Genomic DNA, 26007 nt, shown 5'->3' on the forward strand with positions numbered 1-26007 from the left:
TATAAATAAATTTACCTCCATGAACATATGCTGATTATTGACTTCCTAGCTGGTTTTGTAGCACGTTAGAAATGATGTCTTCTCTTTGTCCTCGGAAGACATCACAAACAGACCAGACATGCTCAACCCGCTGGAGGACCGCAGCCCAAAGACCCAGTGGCCTTTTGCTTGAGAAATGAATTATTAACACAGATCAGCCATCAGCCATGTGCTAGTCTTTTATTTCTGAATATACAAGCCTAAATGAACAGAAAAGGTGACTCAAGTCAGCCATAGCACTAATGATCGTACGTTATTTCCACAGTTAATAATCTAACATTTCAGTGCTACATTAACATGTTAAACAATAAATGCTTTTGAAAACACATTAAAAAAGTACAAACCAGGCACCCAACATACAAAATCATATGAAGAAATATTAATATCTTTCTATAAATAAGATACCATATTAAAAAAAGTATAGTTTTTCAGATATATAATACTATATCTGAATTACAGCAAAAGTCAGTGTGTTGTAGCTTCATGTTTATATATTATTACATATTTTTAGTGTTTAAGGTACTGACTGGTAATCAGAAGGTTGCCAGTTTAAACCCCACCACTGTCGAGCCTTGCTTAATCCTCAATAGCTTGAGATGTATTAAGTCATAATTGTAAGTTGCTTTAGATAAAGGTGTCACATAAAATATTAATATCTGTGTTTTTTGTCTGTGATTTTTGTAAGGTTAAGCATCCTGTCTGGCACTACACGCCACCAGGACCAGAGAATAAGAGCGATGGCTGGTAGCCGGTCTCCCCGGGATGAGTTGCATCGAGAGTGCTCCCCTGGACAGCGATGACGCAAATAAATTTTGACTGAATGTTAATTTGGCCACATATAACGCTGTGGAGCTTAGATGAACACGAGGAGAGCCGATCAGATAAAAGTTTAGTGTCGTTAGATACGGAGAACAGTAGTGTAGAAGATAAGAGATCATCGCAATACGACTGTAAATCAAGTTTGTCCTGTTCTACATGAAACACAGGTAGTCTTGCTTTAGTCCTGTTACATAACCGGTTAAATGCTATTGAGTTACCATCAGTAATGTAATACAAAAATATATTCACTACAACATAAAAGTATATATTATTTACAAACTTTGGTCTGTGTTCTTCTTGCAGGACAACCTGAGGCGAGCAGACGTATTTCAGAAGAGGTTCAGATGGTCCAGTTTAAACTCTAATGCAACAACACATGTCCAAACCTCAAGAGTTTGGAATTCCTGTTTTACTGTAGAGTGAATCTCAGCATTTACTCACATCATGTACCATTCCTGAGACATCAGTGCTGGCACACTGTCAACAGCCAGCAGAGACACATTAGCTGTATCTCAAGACATAAAAACGGAAGGGGACATTATCTGGGGTGTGGAGTGGCAGAGCAGAAGCTGCTCACGGTTAAGATGTGCATTTCCTCAGCAGGCCCAGTGCGATGCTCCGCACTGCCCTCATGGTCTCCGTACATGTGGGTGTAATCAGGGCCTCTGGCAGGAGGAAGCCGTAATGGCCTGTGTCACGCAGCTCGAAGGCGAAGGCGTACGGAACGCCGTGTCTGTAGGCCCAGTCTATGGAGCTGCCTGAGCTCACGTCTGCAGGCGAAACAAAACACACAGCGTCACGCATGCCTTCCGTACCCAATGGGAACACGTCCGGTGGTATAGGTACACGCACACGGCTATTACATTGGCCTCTTAGATGAGACGTGAGGTCACTGATGTCACGTGAGACTCACACAAGGTGGTGGAGGCGGGGCCGTATCTGTATCTCACGCCGTGTGCAGAGTACAAGGCAGTCACCGCATTCTGAGCTGCTGTTTCCTGTGGACAGCCAAGACCAGAGTGGCATTCAGCACTGTAAGGGTTCCTGGACTTTAACTTTAGTGTGGTGTGTAGGAGTCTGTCCATACAACTATGTTCAAGAAAAATTCTACCAGTTTCCCCAAAGCTAATGAAATAATAATAACAGTAATCAGTTAGACACATCATTTATCCCGGTTGGCCCCTCCTACCATCCCTGGCTTCCCTGTCTTGTCATTGGTTCATTGTCTCTTTTCCTGTTCCAGTCCTTGTTTTGGTTTTTACTTTCATGTGTATCACCTGTTCATGGTTAGCCCTCATCTGTCTGTGTTTGTGTATCCTGTGTTGTCTATTGGAGTTGTCCGGTCTTTGTGATTCCATGCCTCTGTCTGTGTGTGTGTGTATGCGTTACCCGTGGTAGCTGTTCCAGCCTGTAGTGTTTATTGTTCTAACTTTTGTTGTGCTCATTGTTCTGTGTCTAACTTTTGTTGTGTTCGTTGTTCTGTGTCTAACTTTTGTTGTGTTCATTGTTCTGTGTCTAACTTTTGTTGTGTTCGATGTTCTGTGTCTAACTTTTGTTGTGTTCGTTGTTCTGTCTAACTTTTGTTGTGTTCGTTGTTGTGTCTAACTTTTGTTGTGTTCGTTGTTCTGTCTAACTTTTGTTGTGTTCGATGTTCTGTGTCTAACTTTTGTTGTGTTTGTTGTTCTGTGTCTAACTTTTGTTGTGTTTGTTGTTCTGTGTCTAACTTTTGTTGTGTTTGTTGTTCTGTGTCTAACTTTTGTTGTGTTCGTTGTTCTGTGTCTAACTTTTGTTGTGTTCATTGTTCTGTGTCTAACTTTTGTTGTGTTCGATGTTCTGTGTCTAACCTTTGTTGTGTTCGTTGTTCTGTGTCTAACTTTTTTTGTGTTCGTTGTTCTGTATATAACATTTGTTGTGTTTGTTTTTCTAGCCGTGTTGTTCATTTCTATTCCACCTGTCTAGTTGTTTTCTTGGTGTTCGTGTTTTTCTTTCTATTTCCTGTGTATTCCCGGACTCCATGTTGGCTCAGGGACGCTGGACTGTGACTGTGACTCTGATTATGGATTTGTCCTTTTAATAAATCTCACTCTTCTCAGCGTGTGCATCCGCCTTGTGATCACTCCATGTTACACCTGTAACACTGTCCTGTAACACTGTCCTGTAACAACATCCTGATTATGGATTTGTCCTTTTAATAAATCTCAATCTTCTCAGCGTGTGCGTCCTCCTCGTGATCGCACCTTGTCACATCAATAATGACCTTCCGTGGACTCTCAGTCTGCATAGAATATATTGTAGATTTTGGAGGGGCTCTGTTGTAAAGTGGGTAGGAGAGTGAAACAAACGCCTCTGTAACTGTTCCTGGAGTGGCTCTAAGTCACAGCTGAAGTCTTTTATCCCATTATGGACAAATGCATGAAGCCAGCCCTTCCCAGCAGGCGTGTGCACCACACACTCACCACGCAGTTAAAGTTGGGGATGGTGGCGTATTTGTAGGAGTACGGATACAGGAGCATCTGGGCATACGCGTGGATGGAGATGTAAGCCTGGAGGCGTTTCCTGTTCTTGCGCAAGAACCTGGCAGCAGCGCGGACTTCAGGTTCTGACTCAGGGAACGGGCCACAGTAGGTGTCGTCACATGGGTGCCTGGACGCGCCCTCGTCTGGAACAGCAGGAGTTCAAAACAGCAGGACGCGAAGTGATGCAGAGTTTGGAAGGAATATTAGTTCATCCACAAGGAACACATTCATGCAAGGGTTTATGCATCCAAGGACGTTTACCCATGCAGGTCCATAATGGACAGACACCAAACGTCCCGTATTAATTGCAACAAATTCAGGCAAGGAAATAAATGTGGGTTCTCATTACTCATTATTATAGTCTCATTAGAGAGTCTCTGATTTGTTTCCCCAGCAGCAGAAGATCAGTCAATGTGTTTTGCTCTGATAACTGATACGCTCACGGTGGAATTCACCTGTGCCATTACCCAGTGCAGGCGGGAAACTGTGCTAATACAGGGCGTATCCAGACTCTCTCAGGCACTAATTCAGCTGCAGTGTAAAGCTGATCCATGTTTTGCACTTAGGGGGATTCTTAATTACGTCCCAGGTCTCTCCAGAGAGCATACACCAGTGCTCCTGCAGGGAGACTCTCCGCAATCCTGGGTCTGCCAGGTCTTTGTGGTGACCATTGATCTGCTGGTGATGAAGCTCTCTCATGAGGGAGTGGACTACTGAACTAGTCTTAGAAGAACCTCAGTACCATGAAATCAGAGCCATTGCCTTTCTGTCTCTAGTGCCTTTGTAAACATCAGTTTGAAGAGGATATTTTCAAACCATTCCTATGTTCGAAGAGCGAAGAGTAGAATAATGCCATCATCATCATCATCATCATCATCATCATCACCATCATCAAATAACCATTAATCCTCATCTTATACTAATTATACAGTCACAGTATCAGAGAGAGTCAATTCCAGGCAGCAAAGGGACAATACACCACACACACTCACATACGCGCACACACACACACACACACACACACACACACACACACACACACACACACACACACTCACATACGCGCACACACACATACGCGCACACACACATACGCGCACACACACATACGCGCACACACACACACACACACACACTCACATACGCGCACACACACACACACACACACACACACTCACATACGCACACACACACACACACACACACACATACGCACACACACACACTCACACACACACTCACATACACACACACACTCACATACACACACACACTCACATACGCACACACACTCACATACGCACACACACTCACATACGCACGCACACACAAGCATCTAAACACCATGTGCTTGAAGTTTGGAAGTATTACGGTTAATATTTGTCTGAAATATTGAATGTTATTTACACATTTTGGAATCTCTGTGTGTACAACTCTTGGTAATGTATTGTATTTAATACACTTTCCGAAATCTGATTTAGTTCCCGATTTAGACAGTGCAGCAGTTTCCTGCCGTGGAACATCATACTACTCACCACACCACTTTACTTTCCAGTTTCGGTTGGCATCAACTCCACGGCAATGATACTTCGCATTTTTTGATCGTGTTTTCCGCCAAAAGCGATCCTTGAAGAGAAAACAAACATTTCATATTCCATATTTCCCTTACGAAGTCATTAAAAAGCATGAATGTTCCTCAGATGATGCATTTTTTAAAACATCAGCGGTTATATTATAGCATCCACGGTCAGCGCTGAGTGAAGCAGACTGGGATCAGAGCATGAGGGGTGAGGGGTGGACAGCTACAGTTTTCCAGCTGTAGTGATATCCATCCACGTTGAACACGGGCATGACAAAGATTCTTAGATGATTCATCAGTCGCCTCATGGTGGAGTCGTGCTGATAGGAGCCCAGCGCCTGTGTTCAGAGAGAAGGGAGTAGACTTACGTGATGTATAGATAGGTTCACGTGATGTAGAGATAGACTTACGTGATGTATAGATAGGTTCACGTGATGTAGAGATAGACTTACGTGATGTATAGATAGGTTCACGTGATGTAGAGATAGACTTACGTGATGTATAGATAGGTGCACGTGATGTAGAGATAGACTTACGTGATGTATAGATAGGTTCACGTGATGTAGAGATAGGTTCACGTGATGTAGAGATAGACTTACGTGATGTATAGATAGGTTCACGTGATGTAGAGATAGACTTACGTGATGTAGAGATAGGTTCACGTGATGTAGAGATAGACTTACGTGATGTATAGATGGTTCACGTGATGTAGAGATAGACTTACGTGATGTATAGATGGTTCACGTGATGTAGAGATAGACTTACGTGATGTATAGATTGGTTCACGTGATGTAGAGATAGACTTACGTGATGTATAGATGGTTCACGTGATGTAGAGAAAGACTTACGTGATGTATAGATAGGTTCACGTGATGTAGAGATAGACTTACGTGATGTATAGATGGTTCACGTCATGTAGAGATAGACTTACGTGATGTATAGATGGTTCATGTGATGTAGAGATAGACTTACGTGATGTATAGATAGGTTCACGTGATGTAGAGATAGACTTACGTGATGTATAGATAGGTTCACGTGATGTAGAGATAGACTTACGTGATGTATAGATAGGTTCACGTGATGTAGAGATAGACTTACGTGATGTATAGATAGGTTCACGTGATGTAGAGATAGACTTACGTGATGTATAGATGGTTCACGTGATGTAGAGATAGACTTACGTGATGTATAGATGGTTCACGTGATGTAGAGATAGACTTACGTGATGTATAGATGGTTCACGTGATGTAGAGATAGACTTACGTGATGTATAGATAGGTTCACGTGATGTAGAGATAGACTTACGTGATGTATAGATGGTTCACGTGATGTAGAGATAGACTTACGTGATGTATAGATGGTTCACGTGATGTAGAGATAGACTTACGTGATGTATAGATGGTTCACGTGATGTAGAGATAGACTTACGTGATGTATAGATAGGTTCACGTGATGTAGAGATAGACTTACGTGATGTATAGATAGGTTCACGTGATGTAGAGATAGACTTACGTGATGTATAGATAGGTTCACGTGATGTAGAGATAGACTTACGTGATGTATAGATAGGTTCACGTGATGTAGAGATAGACTTACGTGATGTATAGATAGGTTCACGTGATGTAGAGATAGACTTACGTGATGTATAGATGGTTCACGTGATGTAGAGATAGACTTACGTGATGTATAGATGGTTCACGTGATGTAGAGATAGACTTACGTGATGTATAGATTGGTTCACGTGATGTAGAGATAGACTTACGTGATGTATAGATGGTTCACGTGATGTAGAGATAGACTTACGTGATGTATAGATGGTTCACGTGATGTAGAGATAGACTTACGTGATGTATAGATAGGTTCACGTGATGTAGAGATAGACTTACGTGATGTATAGATGGTTCACGTGATGTAGAGATAGACTTACGTGATGTATAGATAGGTTCATGTGATGTAGAGATAGACTTACGTGATGTATAGATAGGTTCACGTGATGTAGAGATAGACTTACGTGATGTATAGATAGGTTCACGTGATGTAGAGATAGACTTACGTGATGTATAGATAGGTTCACGTGATGTAGAGATAGACTTACGTGATGTATAGATAGGTTCACGTGATGTAGAGATAGACTTACGTGATGTATAGATAGGTTCACGTGATGTAGAGATAGACTTACGTGATGTATAGATAGGTTCACGTGATGTAGAGATAGACTTACGTGATGTATAGATGGTTCACGTGATGTAGAGATAGACTTACGTGATGTATAGATGGTTCATGTGATGTAGAGATAGACTTACGTGATGTATAGATAGGTTCACGTGATGTAGAGATAGACTTACGTGATGTATAGATGGTTCACGTGATGTAGAGATAGACTTACGTGATGTATAGATGGTTCACGTGATGTAGAGATAGACTTATGTGATGTATAGATAGGTTCACGTGATGTAGAGATAGACTTACATGATGTATAGATGGTTCATGTGATGTAGAGATAGACTTACGTGATGTATAGATAGGTTCACGTGATGTAGAGATAGACTTACGTGATGTATAGATGGTTCACGTGATGTAGAGATAGACTTATGTGATGTATAGATAGGTTCACGTGATGTAGAGATAGGTTGTGTGATGCAACAAACACTGCTCAAGGTCACACTCTGCCAGCTCCTGAACCCATATTAGGGAGCTAAACACTCCAGAGAAAGTCGGTTTTCTATTTTCTGTCCTAAGTAGCAACTGCAGCTTTCCAGAGTGTGAAAAGTCTGAAGAACTGGAAGGTCATGAGTAATCGTCTCAACGTCACAGTTAACATGCCTGTGAACTGTATCAGTGTTCTACCACACTGGTGTAACGAAGGTACCGCTCACACACGTCTGTGCCATAAATGTTTTCCATCTCTGCTGCACTGTCATGCTGGCAGTTGTAAGGATCCGGAAAGAAGGAGATGGATCTCTTTAGTCCCCATGTTCCTAAATTCCTCCACCTGAAGCCTGCAATGATGATGTAATGATTTCTAGGAGACTGGCTCTTCAGAGCTGTCAAACCTGATCTGAACTGGCCGGGTCTAGTGGTGTGGGTGGGGTCTTGCGTGTATGTAGGGTTTTGTGCTGTAGGTGGGGTCTAGCTCAACATTGCACTCCCTGCTCACTCTCAGGTGAGCAGGAAACTGCGTGGGCTAAGACACACAAATACGTACTTCTCTCACAAACCACTGGCAGAAGGCAGGACTGATCCACTCCCGGGCGTGCACACCACAGTCCATCCACATGGCCTTCCGGTAGTGCCGCGATCTGTTTCCTAACTAGCAGGACAGGACACTGGTGAGGCCAGCTGAGATGGAACCCTGATTGGACTACCAGCTTTGCTTCTGGCCCCTTTCCCATACCTGCAGCACATACAGGGGCCGCCCCTCGTAGGACCGTCCAATAGAAAACAAGTCCACCAGGTGTGGGTAGGTACGGTTCATTTCAAACATCCATCTCTGGATCTGTAAACATAAGCATTACATGTAGTCTTCTGTATTAATGTGTAGTGTAGACACCTTCAGAGGCTCTGGGAGAGCCAGCATTTATCACGGCTCTCTCTTTCTCTCTCCCTCTCGCTATCCCTCTCACACATTTCACTCTGCCAGTCACGTACCCAGTTCAGGTGCAGCACTTCACCTTCCAAATCTCGACACTCTCCAATATTCTAAATCTCCCCTTTACTAACCCTAACCCTTCAACTGAAGATATTCTCTCTAGATAATATAAATTAAAAAAGTCTCTGTAACAAAGTGTGAGAGAAACTGGTGATCACACTCTCTGACTGACTGAAGGCATGGCATTACGACACCTGCGTCACCATGGAAATAAAACAGCCTTTTCTCTCTTTATGCTTCTGTTATGTCACTATGTTCCTCACAGTGACCTGCTACGTGAGTGAGCTGATGCTTCCACAGCCTGACATAGCTGCTGTCAAGACAATACCAGAGTGCTTAAATATTAAACGCTGAAAATGTGCTATTAGCCATTCTGTAAAGACTCCTCTGTCTTCAGCACATACGCTTGAACTTGGAGAGTGTGAGACTGACAGAGAGAGTGTGTGTGTAGATGGTGTTTGATGTAGTGCTCTTGGATGACAGTCCTGCGTTCACACTGGCGCATGTGTGGAAACACGTCTGTCGGAGAAACAGGTCCCCTGGAGGGATCCGCTCAGCTGTGCTGAGACAGTGAGGTGCTTTTGAAGCTGTGCACACGCACGCACACACACACACACACACACACACACACACACACACACACACACACACGCACGCGCACGCGCGCACACATACACACGCACGCGCACACGCACACGCGCACGCACGCACACGCACACACACATACACATACACACGCACACACACGCACGCACGCACACACGCACACGCACACACGCGCACACGCACACACACATACACGCGCGCACGCACGCACACGCGCACGCGCACACGCGCACGCGCACACGCACACACACGCACACGCACACGCACACACACACACACATATCTTTCTGACTCTGTCTCTGTTTTCCTATGGATGTCTGTCTGAGTACCACCTAACCACGTGTTAAAGTGGTAGTAGGAACCAGGTGCTCCACCCACCTCTCCCAGTGGATGGTAAACTTCATAGTTGTACTGCAATTCCGACCTGCGCTTTCTGGAAGACCAGGAATGTGTCTGTTTCTCCATTTCCTTCTGCAGATTGGAGATAAGTACCCTGTAGAGCACAGCAGAGTCTAGCTCGCAATGGTCACACACTCCTCAGGTTCACAGAATCACACCACTGTAACTCTTACAACGTCCCAGTTTAGATCATACAGAGTGAACTGCCCCCACACCAGTAGAGCATGGTCATGTCAGCTTGTATCCTGTGATACGGGGAGCATGGTGGCCTGATTTACACATTGAATGGAATGTCAAAGAGATTAATGAAATCTCAGAGTAACAGTTATGTGATTATTTAGTTGGAAAATGTGAAGAGAAAAATAACCAGAGTGCTGGATAAAAGGGCACAGGAAGTGTTGATTAATTAGAAAAACTGAGAAGGAGTACAGATGATGTCTAAGAGAGTGGAAAAGTCAGTCTTCAGTGATGAACTCTGACCCACAAACAGTACCAGAGTCCAAAATGGTTTTGGTGATTGATAAATTGCCTTCCTGTTGATTAGAACAGACTGTTCTGAGGACACAGCCTGAAACAGGATGAGATCACTCACACAGGGTATATAAATATTTTATATGAGTTTATATGTTGGTTATTACATTATTATAATAAAAAAATTTTATATGCCCATTTTACACACTTCTGATTTTGTTTTGCCAATTTACAGATCTTATAAGCATGGAGACGATTCTCTGTCCTGGATCCCAGATGGTGGAACGAACTTCCACTGGCTATCCAGACAGCAGAGTCCCTTGTAGTCTTAAACGCAGACTGAAGAGCCGTCTGTTTGTGGATTATTTATATAACCATTGACCCTGCTCCTATGTTGATTAACTCTAGTATTTATTGTTTATTACACTGATGGAGATTATATGTATTTTGTACTTCTAATCATCAGTATTGATCCCTGTATTTCTATATTATTCTAGTTCATTGGTATGTTGGACTCTGACCTACCGTACGGTACTAGGATGTATTCTATGAGGAAATGACAAAGCACTTTGTAAGTCACTCTGGATAAGAGGGTCTGATAAATGCAGTAAATGTAAATGTAAACATGTAAATATATAAGTAAATCTTATGCTGCTTAAACATGTTTTTGATATGAAGGTCCGTACATGTTAATGAAATTTACATGTTCAGTATGAAGTGTACTTCTGTAGCACATATTTATTTTTACATGTCGTGTGATTCCTATGGGTTTTTTGCATACATGTAGGCATTGTGTCAGACTCTAGGGAGTGACGGAGGGCGATTAAGCTCTTACTCGTAGTGGATGAAGGCCTGCTGGAGCTGGGTTTTGAGGGTCCGTGTCCTGCGGTGTCCCACGTGGACATCCACTGAGCTGTCCTCACAGATGAGCGAAGCACTGCTCGGTTGCCAGAAGTCCACCTGCACAGTTGGTCACAGTCTCACACATAGAAACCCAGTTATTCAGCCCAAATATGTATACTGGACAGACACTTTCCATTCAAAAAGATATTCTGTGAAACATCTTTGTTCTTAGATGGCGCAGCTAGAACACAAGGAGAGAAGTTAGTATTGAAGATAACGGCATGTAGAAGTTGATTGTGTAGAAGTAACTGCAGAAACAGATTCAGCACAAAAAGACTTTTCATTCTTCAGCCAACAAACATTTAATCCAACAAGATTTAAACCCAAATTTACACAAATTCAACTTTTGTCATAATGATTCTCATCACAAAACAGCTGCCTGAGTGCTAATCACATCCCTGACGTCCACAGGGTGTCCAGTGTCTCACCCACTTCTCTACTTTTCTACAGGCTTGCACAGTTTAACTTTAAGTCTTTAGCTTGTGCAGTTAGAGAGTTTTGACATGGTGGGATTTGGCTTTGGGGGAGTCTCTTCCCAGTACAAGCTCAGTGTGTGTGTGTGTGAGTGTGTGTGTGAGTGTGTGTGAGAGAGAGAAAGAGATTGAATGCATATGTGTGTGAGAGTGTATGTGTGTGTGTGTGTGTGTGTGTGTGTGTGTGAGTGTGAGTGAGTGTGTGTGTGAGTGAGTGTGTGTGTGTGTGTGTGTGTGTGAGTGAGTGAGTGTGTGTGTGTGTGTGTGTGTGTGTGAGTGTGTGTGTGTGTGACTGTGTGTGTGAGTGTGTGTGTGTGAGAGTGTGTGTGTGTGACTGTGTGTGTGTGTGTGTGTGTGTGTGTGACTGTGTGTGTGTGTGTGTGTGTGTGTGTGTGTGTGTGTGTGTGTGTGTGTGTAGAGACACTGCTAATGAACCACAACACCGCAGCAGACTGAAAACATATGAAGGCATCTGGAGTTTCTGGAATTTCTAGAGAACCCACATTTTGCTCCCTGGAGCTGAACTAAACGACATCTGCAGAATTCACTTCCTGTTCTCCTTCCAGCTCACTTGCCTGTTGTCTTTGGGTGGTAGAACCATCCTATTAAACAGAGGTGCTCAGATGACACATCGCCTTGTGACCATAGAGCCCTAACCCTAACTCTAGTGACCATGGAGCCCAACTCAAAACCAAGAGACTTTTAATGGATTTGCTGACAAGTGCAGGTTTCTGTTGAAGTAAACAGAAACCTAACCCCAACCCTATACCCTAACCCTGACCCCAATCCCAACCGCAAACCCTGACCCCAACCCTATACCCTAATCCTGACCCCAACCCTATACCCTAACCCTGACCCCAATCCCAACCGCAAACCCTGACCCTTGTAAACAGAATAGCCAGCAGGGATGTTTCTGCTATTATCCCAGGTGCATGCTGGGTAATTATTCCAATGATTGCTTATGCACCAGCCAAACAGAATTAGACTTTAGCTTATTACTAGAAGGAATCAAGAAGTTGATAGTTGCACTTCCAGTGATTTCATTAGTTTCTGAGTCTGGTCGTCTGGTTGCTATTAACTGGAGCTTGATGTAATGTGAAATACCAGTAAAACCACCAAAATCTTCAGAAGATTCAGAAATTCACTCCTAAATTAAAGAACTACTGCTGTACCAAACCGTCATGTGCGTAAGATAATGGTCCTATTTTGTTAATAACTTCAGCCAATATCTGTGACCTTCAATAAGAACTGATTGCAAAGAGAAATAAAGGCAAACAATGGGAAAGAAACATATTTCTGCCTCCTACTAAGTTTTACTTGACAAGTATAGAAGTGCAAAAGTTAGAGATTTGTTGAAATCTTGGTAGCCCAGGTTTATCACTGAATTGTTAGTTTGAGCGTGCAAGCTTGGCAATTTGGGTGCAGACGTTTCATCCCCATCAGGCCTCGTGGAATTCTCATTCTCTTCTTTTGCCTGGTTCTCGACAGAAAAATCAATAAATAGACACATCGATATTAATCTAATCTACCAGCCACTGAGAATGAGAAAAGGTACAGGGGAGCGCAAACAGGTAGACCACGATGCAACAGAATGTCTGCAACCAATCAGCTCATTTGAAGGCAGAACATGTCATGGCAACGCCTCCGCCCAATCAGCCAATCAAATAACTCCAAATTAGACCACCATGAACAAAATTTGAACAAAAACATTCACACTTGATTGCGTCATTCAAACACTTGGCCCCAATGGATGACTCCAATGAGGAAGAAACGTCTACGATCAAATTGCCAAGCTCGCGCTCAAACGAACAACTCAATGTATAGATGTCTAGAAATATAGATGTATAGAAATATGGCCATTCACAGTCAAATAAACCATCACAAAATATCAAAACTGGTGATAATTTCTGATAAAATGCAGGTTGCCAGATCCACTCTAAAGCACAACAGATATTATATGAAACCCAGTATTTTGTGTTCATAGCAAATGCACAAAGTACAGTGCTGTCAGCCTACCAGCAGAGGGCCTCGCTGAGACACTGCAGCCAATATGGTGCAGCAGTCCACACACACACACACACACACACACACACATACACATACACATACACACACACACACGCACGCACACATGCACACACACACACACACCCACATACACACAGGGCTCTTGGGTTTGGGGTCCTATTTTGACATTTGTCTTTTTGGTAAAGAGCCCCCCAAAGCTACATCCTTTGTGCTCAGGCAGGGGAAGACACATGGACTTCTCTTTACACTAAATTAGTCCTACACTGTAGCAGCACATTTCTCATTAAGATCCTCATGCCAGAGAGACAGCTAGATGCAGGTGAGTCTGCGGGCCCCACACAGCTGTAGCCTAGTGCCTCCCTGCGCCTCTCACCTGCTCTTATAACCCTGCTGGTTGCCAGTTCATCACATAAAATATTCCAAGGCCATATCATGTTATACCCTCATTACTGAACCTTGCAGCTGTGTTCATGTAGTTACAATAATTAAAGACTGCCATTTCTAATGACCTTACCATGCTAACTATAGGGATTCCTAGTAGGATTTATTTCAGTTTTTTCATAGTTCTTACATTAATAATAATAATTGCTTGTACATATATTTTGCAAATGAGTCATTTACATCATTCAGATTTGGTAAATGATAAATGACTGCACACACTCTGCCACAGGCTCTAAACCACATTTCCATAGCAGACAGAAGGCCACACAGCAGTGTGTGTGTGTGTGTGTGTGTGTGTGTGTGTGTGTGTGTATGCATGCGTGCATGTGTTTGCGCACACGTGTGTATGTGTGTTTATGTGTGTGTGTGTCTGTGTGCGCATGTGTTTATATGTGTTGTGTGTGTGCGTGAGTCTGTGTGTGTGTGTACACATGTGCGTGTGTGTATGTGCATGTGTGTGTGTATGTTTGTGTGTGCCTGTATTTGTGTATATGTGTATGTATGTGTGCACATGGTTTTGTATGTTTATGTGTGAGTGTGTGCGTATGTTTGTGTGTGTGTGCGTATGTTTGTGTGTGTGTGTGTATGTTTGTGTGTGTGTGTGTCTGTGTGTGCGAGCTGTCTCTCTTTTCAGCAGGAAAAGATTCTTGCTTACTGACACGTTTGCTCAGCGACAGTTAAATTGTTTGAGTTTACAGAGGTTCCTGTCTAACACATGTAAAGGAACCTTGAATACAAGGTCAACACACACTCCTTCAGCTACACTAGAGCATGCTGGGGTTAATGAAACTGTCCTCTACCGGCTAAATCCAAACTTCTACACAGAGTTCAGTATCGACAGGCACCAGACAAAGCAGGGATGTCTTTATGAGTTGTGTTTGGAGAGAGTGATGTGGCAGAACTTTAAGAGATCAAAATTTTAGAAACACTTTAGAATTCACATCCACACTTTTATTTCAGACTGGTGTGTTTTTGCACACATGCCTTCATTGGGATTTTATATCTGTCACCTGGGATGATACAGTAAGAAAAAAAATCTTATTGACTGCTGCCTGGTAATAAAACAGCTTAACGAAGAAGCTTTCTACTCATGCTGCCTACATTTTTAGGCAAATAAATAACAGATGTTGTTGTAAGAGATGCAAGTCTGATGGATCGCTCTCAATACAGATACAGTGTAAACAAATATAACTACTTCACTGATTCAACTTTGCAGGTTGTTTAATTTAGGTATGTTTGGAATCAATCTCGAGAAAATCATTAAACATTCGTACAAGATCCCCATGCGAGTGTGAACTTGTGTGCACCAAGCCCAGCGTATAGGACAAGGTCTTCTCTGTTACTAGTGTTCCCACGCCTCAGTAAGCCAGAGGAACCTCCCACAGCTCTGTAGACAGCCACTCTGGTGCCTCCACAGCCCCTTTGTGCCTCTGTGCACCTTACGGCCTGACCTCACTCAGAAGACCACGACCTCCGTGGCCCCATTTAGGCCTGGGTCAGCGTCACATTTCACATATTCCAGGTATCTTCAGATATTTGTTATTTGAATTTATTTTCACTTTACAAAATAATATGAAGAAAATTGTTTATGTAACTATTTATATTTGTATTATCAGTTACTGACTATTCAATATTTTGTGAATTTTATGCACACACACACACACACGCACGCACGTGCACACACACACTCACACACACACACACACACACACACACACACATACGTTTTCCACATTTTGATTTCAGACTCTTAAAACTCTTAAAATTCAACTATTTCCTCTTATTATTTTCCTCCACACAATGACAAATATTTCTATTAAAAAAATAAAAGGATGAAATATTGTTATGATACTCACTAATGAGGACTGGAGCATCCTTTGTCTATCAGTGGGGTTTCAATCAGAAGTGTTAAAAGCTTCTGTAACTTCACTGGAGTCCAGCTGAGCATAACTGAGCTGATTGGACATAATCAGTAAAGATCTCACAGCTGAAGGACCTTACTGGGAGAGCCTGTCCGTACTCAGGTGTAATCAGGTGTTAATGGGAGGGTAACCAGAGGGAAGACATTCCTTTCTAAAAGGCAAATTAGAGCCGTTACAGTTTGCCAAAGGGACATGAACAATTCTCAGACCATGAAAAGAAACATCTGTTCTGATGATGGGAAGATTTTAACTATTTAGCCACAGTTCCCAGTGCCATGTATGGAGGAAACCAATCACTGAGCATCACCTCATTAATACCGTCCCTACAGCCAATCACTGAGCATCACCTCATTAATACCGTCCCTACAGCCAATCACTGACCATCCCCTCATTAATACTGTCCCTACAGCCAATCACGGAGCATCACCTTATTAATACCGTCCCTACAGCCAATCACTGACCATCCCCTCATTAATACCATCCCTAGAGCCAATCACTGACCATTCCCTTATTAATACCGTCCCTACAGCCAATCACGGAGCGTTACCTCATTAATACTGTCCCTACAGCCAATCACTGAGCATCACCTCAGTAATACCGTCCCTACACCCAATCACTGACCATCACCTCATTAATACCATCCCTACAGCCAATCAGCAAGCATCACGTCATTTTACCTCAGGTTTACAGTTCAACAAATATCCCTGCATGAAAATACAGAAGTGGCTTGAGAACTCTGTGAAAGTCCTGAAATGGTTCAGCCAGAGTCTGGAAGTGAACCCAGTACAGCAGTGCACCAATGCTCCCATCAAACCTACCTGAGTTAGAACTTTCCTGCTCAAAAGAACGAGAGAAACATCCAACAGTAAGGTGTGCAAGATTATAGGATCATTCCCAAGAAGACATGAGGTTACTATGTAACCAACAGCGCTTTAACTAAGTATTAAGTAAAAGATCTGAATATTTAATATTTCTGGGTTTTTTTTAATTTTCATACATTTACAAATCGTTTCACAAACCTGCTTTTCCTTTGTTCTTGAAGAGTACTGTGTGTAGATTGATGAAAAAAAAAAGTTGAATACATTTTCATTCCTTTGGATCTATCTTCCTTTGGGGCTGTGTTGTTTTGGCTTTATGTTCCTTTGGGGCTGTGTTGTTTTGGATCTATGTTCCTTTGGGGCTGTGTTGCTTTGAATCTATGTTCTTTGGGGCTGCGTTGTTCTGTATCTATGTTCCTTTGGGGCTGTGTTGTTTGGATCTATGTTCTTTTGGGGCTGTGTTGTTTTGGATCTATGTTTTTCTGGGGCTGTGTTATTCTGGATCTATGTTTTTCTGGGGCTGTGTTATTCTGGATCTATGTTCCTTTGGGGCTGTGTTGCTCTGAATCTATGTTCCTTTGGGGCTGTGTTGTTCTGGATCTATCTTCCTTTGGGGCTGTGTTGTTCTGGATCTATCTTCCTTGTGGCTGCGTTGTTCTGTATCTATGTTCCTCTGGGGCTGTGTTGTTTTGGATCTATGTTCCTTTGGGTCTGCATTGTTTTGGATTTATGTTCTTTTGGGGCTGTGTTGTTTTCTTATTTATTCTCCGTTGGGGCTGTGTTATATGTGTTCACTTCCTCGTGTTCCTGTCTGTGGTTGATCTGGTGAACACATCACCACCACAAATCTCTCTGTGTCACATCTGTTCCGTACCACAGATGCATGTCTTATCCATGAGATGCTCTGCGTATTCTGTCAGTCTGACAAGCTGTCAGACCCTTGTGTAGTTTTGGTAAGTCCACTTTCCCAGAACAGTTAATGATGGATGAAGATACCATTTAAATGGAGAACTGTTCAGCTAAAAGTAAGACTCTCCGAGTGCCTCCGTCTCATTATGGTTCAAGTTCAGACACAGGGTGACCTGCTCTTAACAGCATTTCATATTGATTCTACTTTCTTTTGCAGCATTTTAAGGGATACAACAAACTCTAAACAAACAGTGTCAAAGTGAAATATCCCCTCAGAAAAGGTAAAGCCTGTTTACCTCCAGAACTACCTGAGATTGTTCACCAAATCCTTTTATGCCACAAACATGTTCTGCATAAAGATAATAGATAAAAATATCCTCCTAAGGTTCAAAGAACCTTTCTTGTGCCAGGTGGTAGCAATTTTAATGTCTCTCCCCACACAACTCTCTGTGAAAGAGTTTAAACTGAACTCACAGTGGGTCCCGTACAGCTGAAGTTGCCCAAAAATAGCCATGTATGGGTTTTTTCTTTGAATGTGGGTTCTTAACTAGGTTCTGTCCTCGTCCTCTCCATCCTTCAGTCTAGAGACGTTATGCATTGCTCTCCTGGGACTGTTTGACTAGTGGTTGACTGGTTGACTAGTGGTTGACGTGTTGACTAGTAGTTGACGTGTTGACTAGTGGTTAACTAGTTGGCTAGTGGTTGACTGGTTGACTAGTGGTTGACTAGTAGTTGGCTGGTTGACTAGTGGTTGACTGGTTGACTAGTAGTTGGCTGGTTGACTAGTGGTTGGCTGGTTGACTAGTGGTTGGCTGGTTCACTAGTGGTTGACTAGTAGTTGGCTGGTTGACTAGTGGTTGACTGGTTGACTAGTGGTTGACTAGTAGTTGGCTGGTTGACTAGTGGTTGAGTGTCCCTCAGCAGAACGACAGCTGTCGATATGTCAGGCCCATGACATGCATGTCTGACATCAAAGTTTTGTTCACAGGGAATCCCATTGGTTATACAATCAGTGTTTGATTTTTTTATGTGTAGATAAATACACCTTATAAAACTCAAAATAAACATAAAACACTGACAACAACTGTAAGCTGTCCAATCACATTTTTTACAGAGTGTGAAATGGTTCTTAAGGAAGATTTTCACAGAATGGCCATGGTGGGACTTGAAGTGGCACCCTTCTGACTACAAGTCAAGTACCTTAACCATTGAGACACCACTACCCCATAGGGCATATTGTGCAACACTGTCCTGTAACACTGTCCTGTAACACGATTGGCCCACCCTAGCATTCTGTCTCCCTGGTTACCCTGTCTCAAGTCTTTGGTTTGCCTTGGGTCCGTTCCTGTTCTGGTCCTTGTTTTGCTTTTCGCTGTTTTCATTAGTTATCACCTGATCCCTGTTAGCCCTCATCAGTCTGGGTATTTTTAGTGTCTGTGTCTAACTTTTGTTGTGTTCGATGTTCTGTTTCTAACTTTTGTTGTGTTCGTTGTTCTGTGTCTAACCTTTGTTGTGTTCGTTGTTCTGTGTCTAACTTTTGTTGTGTTCGTTGTTCTGTGTCTAACTTTTGTTGTGCTCATTGTTCTGTGTCTAACTTTTGTTGTGTTCAATGTTCTGTGTCTAACTTTTGTTGTGTTCGTTGTTCTGTGTCTAACTTTTGTTGTGTTCGTTGTTCTGTGTCTAACTTTTGTTGTGCTCATTGTTCTGTGTCTAACTTTTGTTGTGTTCGATGTTCTGTGTCTAACTTTTGTTGTGTTCGTTGTTGTGTCTAACTTTTGTTGTGTTCGTTGTTCTGTGTCTAACTTTTGTTGTGTTCGTTGTTCTGTGTCTAACTTTTGTTGTGTTCGATGTTCTGTGTCTAACTTTTGTTGTGTTCGTTGTTCTGTGTCTAACTTTTGTTGTGTTCGTTGTTCTGTGTCTAACCTTTGTTGTGTTCGTTGTTCTGTGTCTAACTTTTGTTGTGTTCGTTGTTCTGTGTCTAACTTTTGTTGTGTTCGTTGTTCTGTGTCTAACCTTTGTTGTGTTCGTTGTTCTGTGTCTAACCTTTGTTGTGTTCGTTGTTCTGTGTCTAACCTTTGTTGTGTTCGTTGTTCTGTGTCTAACTTTTGTTGTGTTCGTTGTTCTGTGTCTAACTTTTGTTGTGTTCGTTGTTCTGTGTCTAACTTTTGTTGTGTTCAATGTTCTGTGTCTAACCTTTTTTGTGTTCGTTGTTCTGTATATAACATTTGTTGTGTTTGTTTTTCTAGCCGTGTTGTTCATTTCTATTCCACCTGTCTAGTTGTTTTCTTGGTGTTCGTGTTTTTCTTTCTATTTCCTGTGTATTCCCGGACTCCATGTTGGCTCAGGGACGCTGGACTGTGACTGTGACTCTGATTATGGATTTGTCCTTTTAATAAATCTCACTCTTCTCAGCGTGTGCATCCGCCTTGTGATCACTCCATGTTACACCTGTAACACTGTCCTGTAACACTGTCCTGTAACAACATCCTGATTTTTCATACCATTTCTTTAAGAAATACACTGCAGAGCTGGAATACACTGATAGAAGGTGATGTGTCTTTACGACTTCTGTGATTCTGTTGCACTGAATGCATAGTAGAATAATGCATAATTACACCAACGGTTTTATCCAGTCCACAAGCCAAAGGGTTAAAGTGGATGTGTCTCTAATGAGAAAAATCACTGACCGTCATATTCTGGAAAAGTTCCTTCAGAAACTGGACCTCCCCATGGCCTCTGGGGGTTATTCTCAACACTTGATCCCTGCAAGACAAGAAACAGCTATTTTAATACATGTATTAGCAGTTGTTAAAAGAAGAGTAGCTTGACACTTTTTTTCTAGAATAAACAAATAAAAAATCTCAGAAAATCAGTAATAAGATTCTCATATGTCAAATGGGAATATTTTCATGAATGTTCATTTCACTCTATTTAGATTTACATTTCAACCTGACGTGCTCTACAAAACATTTCATATATCCAAAGTTATGTAATCAGTGATAGCTCAGTGGTGAAGGTACTTGACTGCCAAGTTAACACTGTTGGGCCCTTGAGCAAGGCCCTTAACCCTCAATTGATCAATTTGTAATCAGTCATAATTGTAAGTTGCTTTGGATAAAAGAGTCAGCTAAATGCTGTAAATGTAAACACCATTAGTCAAAACATTGATTTAGAGAAATGTTACCAGTGTCAGTAAACACCTACACACACTGATGGGGGGATCTGCCATTTTACGAGGCTTTGACCCCTGTGTTAATCCCATGAATTTTCCTACATGGAAATCATTGGAAACTGTCACATTAGTCACTAGGTATCTCACTACAGTCACTAGGTAACTCACTACACTCACTAGGTAACTCACTACACTCACTAGGTAACTCACTACAGTCACTAGGTAAGTCACGTCAGATAACCCTCCTGCCGGTCTGACATTCACACACCTCCGCTCTAATCGTCCAGTCATACACATGCATTAGCAAGTCACATGACTGTCAAGGATCAGCTCATGTCAGAGACCCTCAGCCCAAACAGTTCTAGCAGGCTAGATATTGATTAAGCTCTTTACTGTTAAAGGACTCTCGGTAGGTGGTATACTCTAGAACTAGATCTGAGGTCAGTGCTGGGATTTTTACGATAAGTGTTAAGGAAAGACATGGGGCCATGGATGCTGATCTCAGCAGTTTCCTCCTACTCCCTGTCAGAGAAACGTTTGCATGTGATGACTCATCTAGCATTTGTTTCTCAGAAAACACTCCAGAAATCTCAAAAAACACTCAGCAATGTTTTTTTCTGTCCTAAATAATGATTAACACAAATGTCTCCAGGCAAGAAACAGATGAAGAAAGAGAGATCACCTCTATGGTTGCGCTGACACCTAGAGGTGCTCTCAGAAATGTCATAGGACTATGCTCCTCACAGAATGGAATCTCCTATTTAGGACACAGGTATCCACAGCAGGTCAATATCTGCTGTTTTTTTTCCCTTGCTTTGTCTATGTCTTGACTGCTAGACAACCTGGAAGACTGGTCTCAGAGCAGCTTAAGGAGCAGTAATGTAAGAATGGGAAGGCGTCTCCTGACATCATAGCTTTAGTGTTCCCTTTGTGTAGAGCTGACGTGTATGGCATTGTGTGGCTTGTGTGAATTCGAGAACCTGTTGGGCGTGACGTTAACTAGTATCCGAACTGAGAAAACAGAACTGCTCAGCTTCCAAATCATAAGATTTAAGTGATCTTACAGTTTTCACACTTGTGTCAATACCATGTTCACTTCTTTAAAATCTCTTCACACAGGGTGCTTTTGAAACACACACCTCAGCACATCAGTTTACCTTTAGTGTAAAAAGCACTTCAGCCACCAAAACACTTCACAATTTCATACTAAATTGACTCATATTGCCACAACTACAACATAACTATAACTATATCACAACTATATCACATCTATAACACAACTACAACTATATCACAACTATAACACTACAACATAACTATAACTATAACAACTATATCACAACTACAACATAACTATCACAACTACAACACAACTACAACATAACCATAACTATAACACAACTATGTGACTATGTCTGACTGTAAATCTGTAAATTTGTAAGATGGAATTGTACATTGTACATACACATGCATCCATATATACATTGTACATTGTGTATATATACATATTATACATATACTGTACATACATTGTTATATATTTTTTGTATAAATATCTATATTTCCTTACGCACCCGTTTTTTTTCCTCAGTTTGGACAGAGCACTCAAACCATTTCACTGCGAGTTATACTGTGTATGACTATGTATGTGACAAATAAACCAAACTTGAACTTGAACTATATCACAACTACAACTATAACACAACTATATCACAACTACAACATAACTATAACTATATCACAACTACAACACAACTATATCACAACTACAACTATATCACAACTACAACATAACTATAACTATATCACAACTACAACATAACTATAACACAACTATATCACAACTACAACACAACTATAACACAACTATATCACAACTACAACATAACTAACACAACTATATCACAACTACAACATAACTATCACAACTACAACATAACTGACACAACTATAACAACTATAACTATATCACAACTACAACACAACTATAACAACTATATCACAACTACAACATAACTATAACGCAACTATATCACAACTACAACACAACTATAACTAACACAACTACAACACAACTAGCAAAAGTACAGACAGTTTAGTTCACAGAGTCTGTGGATACGGTGAATGGGCCGAGTGTTTAGAAACAGTAGAATAAAGGGATATGGTGCTGAGACACGTGTGAAAGTATTTAATATGAAAAGTGTCAATTGTAATGTAAGTGGCATTAGTGGCTATTTCATTCTTCAGATAAATTTTGCAACAAACTGGAAATGGTTGAGTAAATCTCTTCTTCACAAGCCTGTAATTCTGCTGGATGGACCCTCTTAGAACATCTTTAATGAAGCATCATGCAAGACAAACAAAACATTAATAAAGAATTAATCCAGAGGACCAGCAATTGTCTCTTTATTATGCAAATCAGCCATGAACATTCACAAATAAAGGCACACACACACACACACACACACACACACACACACACACACACACACACACACACACACACACACACACACACACACACACACACACACACACACACACACACACAGTGTTATACAGCTGACCCTAACCCACTGTCTCCACACCCCCTAACATCTCCCTACACTCCACATTCATTTATGTGAGGGCTGTCGTGTTCTGGACGCCTGTGCCGGTTCTTCTGAAGAGGAAGGAGGTGATGATCGTTGTGTTTTATGACCTTGTGAGCACAGCAGCCAGACCTGCAGGCAACTGGAATTTACTGCACAGCTCAGCCCACAAAAAGGCTCACAGCTTTGAAAAGAAAAATGTATAAATGGACGTGATATGACATGAAACATGAGTGCTCATCTGACCCGCGAGTGAAACGGGTCCGAGCTTGTCTCTGCCTCTGATAGTTGTAGAAGCAGGTTGACAATTTATGTGGGCTCGGTGTAGCCTAGAACCCAGTTAAACAATCGCCAATGATCTGATCCACACTGTCTGAACTGCCCTTTAGACATCAGCTGATGCAGGAAGTTGATACTGGTCCCTCTCATAGATGTAAAGGTCTTCTCTCTTTATGATGTCTCTCAGGTGTTCACACCTGGGTGTGATGTGCACTGTGCACCAGATCTGCTCTCACGCACTCTGCTCACTTTGGGTTATTTCCTCCTCTTCACACTGTGATACAGAAAAGCAGGTGCCCACTACACAAGGAGGAGACACCAGGAGGAAACGCTAGGAATAAACAGAGAGTAAACACTGGAAGTAAAAAGCAGTAGGATACACTGGGAATAAACACCTGGAGGAAACACTGGGAATAAATACCAGGAGGAAACACCAGGAGGAAACACTGGGAGGAAACACCAAAAAGAAGCAGCAGAAGGAAACACCACAAAGGTTCAGGAGCACTAACATTTAGGGACAGAGACATTAACATTTAGGGACGGGGCGCTAACGTTCTTGTTGCTGTTTTGTCTGTCTGGCTGGACGGTTTGGGGTACTGGACTCACCAACACTTGGGCTGTTCTGTATCTGACACTGCTGCAGGTCCAAGGATATGGAACTTTTTTTTTTAGCTAAAATTCATGAATCTGGTTTATTTACCATCTATTGAAAGATTTATGCGCATAAGAAGACAATGGCTAAACCCTACAGAGAATATATATTTAAATTTCTTCAGCACTTTTAAACCAAATCATTTCATTCCACATCCAAATATTGGAAATAAATTATTGTGGGTTTGTGGGTTTTTTCTTTTCAAAGCATAAGTAGACACAGATTATTCCTATATTTCTTTTTCTAGACCAAGGAGCCAGTGACCTGTGACCTGGTCTCCCCTGAAGGCCACCAGGAGCCGACTGGCAGTCTTGTTTCAGCGGGGCGGTGTCTGAAATGCCGCATTAGCTGACAGCTTCTCACGGTCTGCGTTTACATCGACACTCTGATACCTCCACCACACTTCACAGTTCATTCACTTCCTGACAGCTGGAAAACGCCATCGAAACATCTTTGCTGATTTTAAAGATTCTTCTACTTTGGTTAAAAACACATAACAAAGGCAATGAAAGATTATTTATCTCAAAGTAAACTATGGTCAGTTACTCATTTATTTCTCAACTTTAAAGCTGATTTAACTGGGAATTCGAGGATGAAGGATTTCTGATTTGTGAAAGTGCTGCATGCAGCCGTGCCCTGTCGTGTGAGGGGCCACACAACAGGCCAGGGGCCCCCGGAGTGACGCTCTGAGACCCTCACGTGCCTTGACTAGAGCAGGAGCCTGGACAAAACGGAGAGAAACAAATAACGACCCAAGACGCGTGAGACGCAGCGCGGGAGAGTGTAGCACGGCCGGGCAGGAGTTGCTTTCAGACCCACAGACTTAAAAAAGTCAAATGAAACAATACAAAGAAACATAGAAATTATCTGGAAATGCAAGAAACCAAACTTTATATTTACTAGAAAATTAACCTGCATGTGTTTTTACTACAGAGGAAGTGATTCACGACAGCTCCAAGAGCTCTCCGGTAACCCAGTAAACCAGTAACCAGTAACCCAGTACACTTCTTTCACGTACACATCCTCGTGATCTCTCGGCGCTGTGTTTAATTACCTCCAGGTATCTCTGAACCCACCGTAAACTTGCCTTCTGCCCCCAGCGCTGCCTTTTCCCTTAACAACTACAGATAGAAAAGTCCCTCCCGTGGGTCCCATAACAGTCCTCGAAACGCTTTGTTCAGCAAATCCGGAGCTGACACGAGGACAGGCGACATGCTCGCGCTTCTTGCTGTGCTAAAATGCCGCCCTCGCTCCGCGTCTGCGTTCTGCACGCGCGCTCCGCAGACTCCGCTCGGCTCGTGGCTGCTCGCGTGGAGCACGCTGGCACTTACCCGTCGTAACGGTTGCGGTAGAGCTGCGCGCCTGCAGGACGAAGCATGCTGCAGTAAAGCAGAACACATCCAAGTAAAGCTGCGCCCACTCCAGCACAAGCTGCCATACTACTCCAAAACGCAGACGCGTGCGTGAGCGGCGCGCTAGCAGACGGCGAGCTGTCTGCAGAGCAGCATTGTGCTCGGTTAGTTTGAAGAGTTGCGTTCACAGCGCGCTTCACGGAAAGATCCCTTGATTTGAGGTCAAATCGGTCAGGTGGGAATTCTCGTGCCACCCAGTCTTTTAAATGGTGTGGAGCTCCTGTCACGTGATTCGATGTCAGCGGAGCGTGCAGCTGGATCCCAGTTTGGGATAAGAAGTGGCGCGCGCTGCGCCACTAAACCAGAGAAGCGCAGGTGACACGTTCAGT

At 42.4% G+C, this 26007-nt stretch overlaps 1 protein-coding gene across 2 annotated transcripts; it reads right to left on the reverse strand.

The window, feature by feature from the left end:
- Positions 1-210: 210 nt before the first annotated feature.
- Positions 211-26007, reverse strand: cpa6 (carboxypeptidase A6). Of its 2 annotated transcripts, XM_035526300.2 has the most exons (11): positions 25598-26007; positions 20260-20335; positions 10914-11038; positions 9587-9701; positions 8348-8449; positions 8159-8263; positions 5181-5291; positions 4910-5000; positions 3315-3517; positions 1772-1856; positions 211-1628 (listed from the first exon to the last, which is right to left on the reverse strand). In XM_035526300.2, exons 1-11 carry the CDS (start codon positions 25702-25704, stop codon positions 1438-1440), a joined length of 1311 nt encoding a protein of 436 aa, XP_035382193.1. In that variant the 5' UTR covers positions 25705-26007; the 3' UTR covers positions 211-1437. The 2 variants fall into 2 exon arrangements, with proteins under 2 accessions (XP_035382193.1, XP_081578048.1); XM_081721922.1 differs by lacking the exon at positions 5181-5291.

Source organism: Electrophorus electricus, chromosome 1 (assembly GCF_041902795.1).
Source record: "Electrophorus electricus isolate QZ-2024a chromosome 1, ASM4190279v1, whole genome shotgun sequence".
NCBI lineage: Eukaryota > Metazoa > Chordata > Actinopteri > Gymnotiformes > Gymnotidae > Electrophorus > Electrophorus electricus.

Excerpts from the sequence above, each read along its gene's own strand:
- cpa6 (XM_035526300.2), bottom strand. The coding sequence starts at position 25,704 with ATGGCAGCTTGTGCTGGAGTGGGCGCAGCTTTACTTGGATGTGTTCTG. Across the intron at positions 9,702-10,913 it reads CAGGCCTTCATCCACTACGA|GGTACTTATCTCCAATCTGC; the intron begins GTAAGAGCTTAA and ends TGTGCTCTACAG. Across the intron at positions 5,292-8,158 it reads GCCAGTGGTTTGTGAGAGAA|GCGCTGGGCTCCTATCAGCA; the intron begins GTACGTATTTGT and ends CTCTGAACACAG.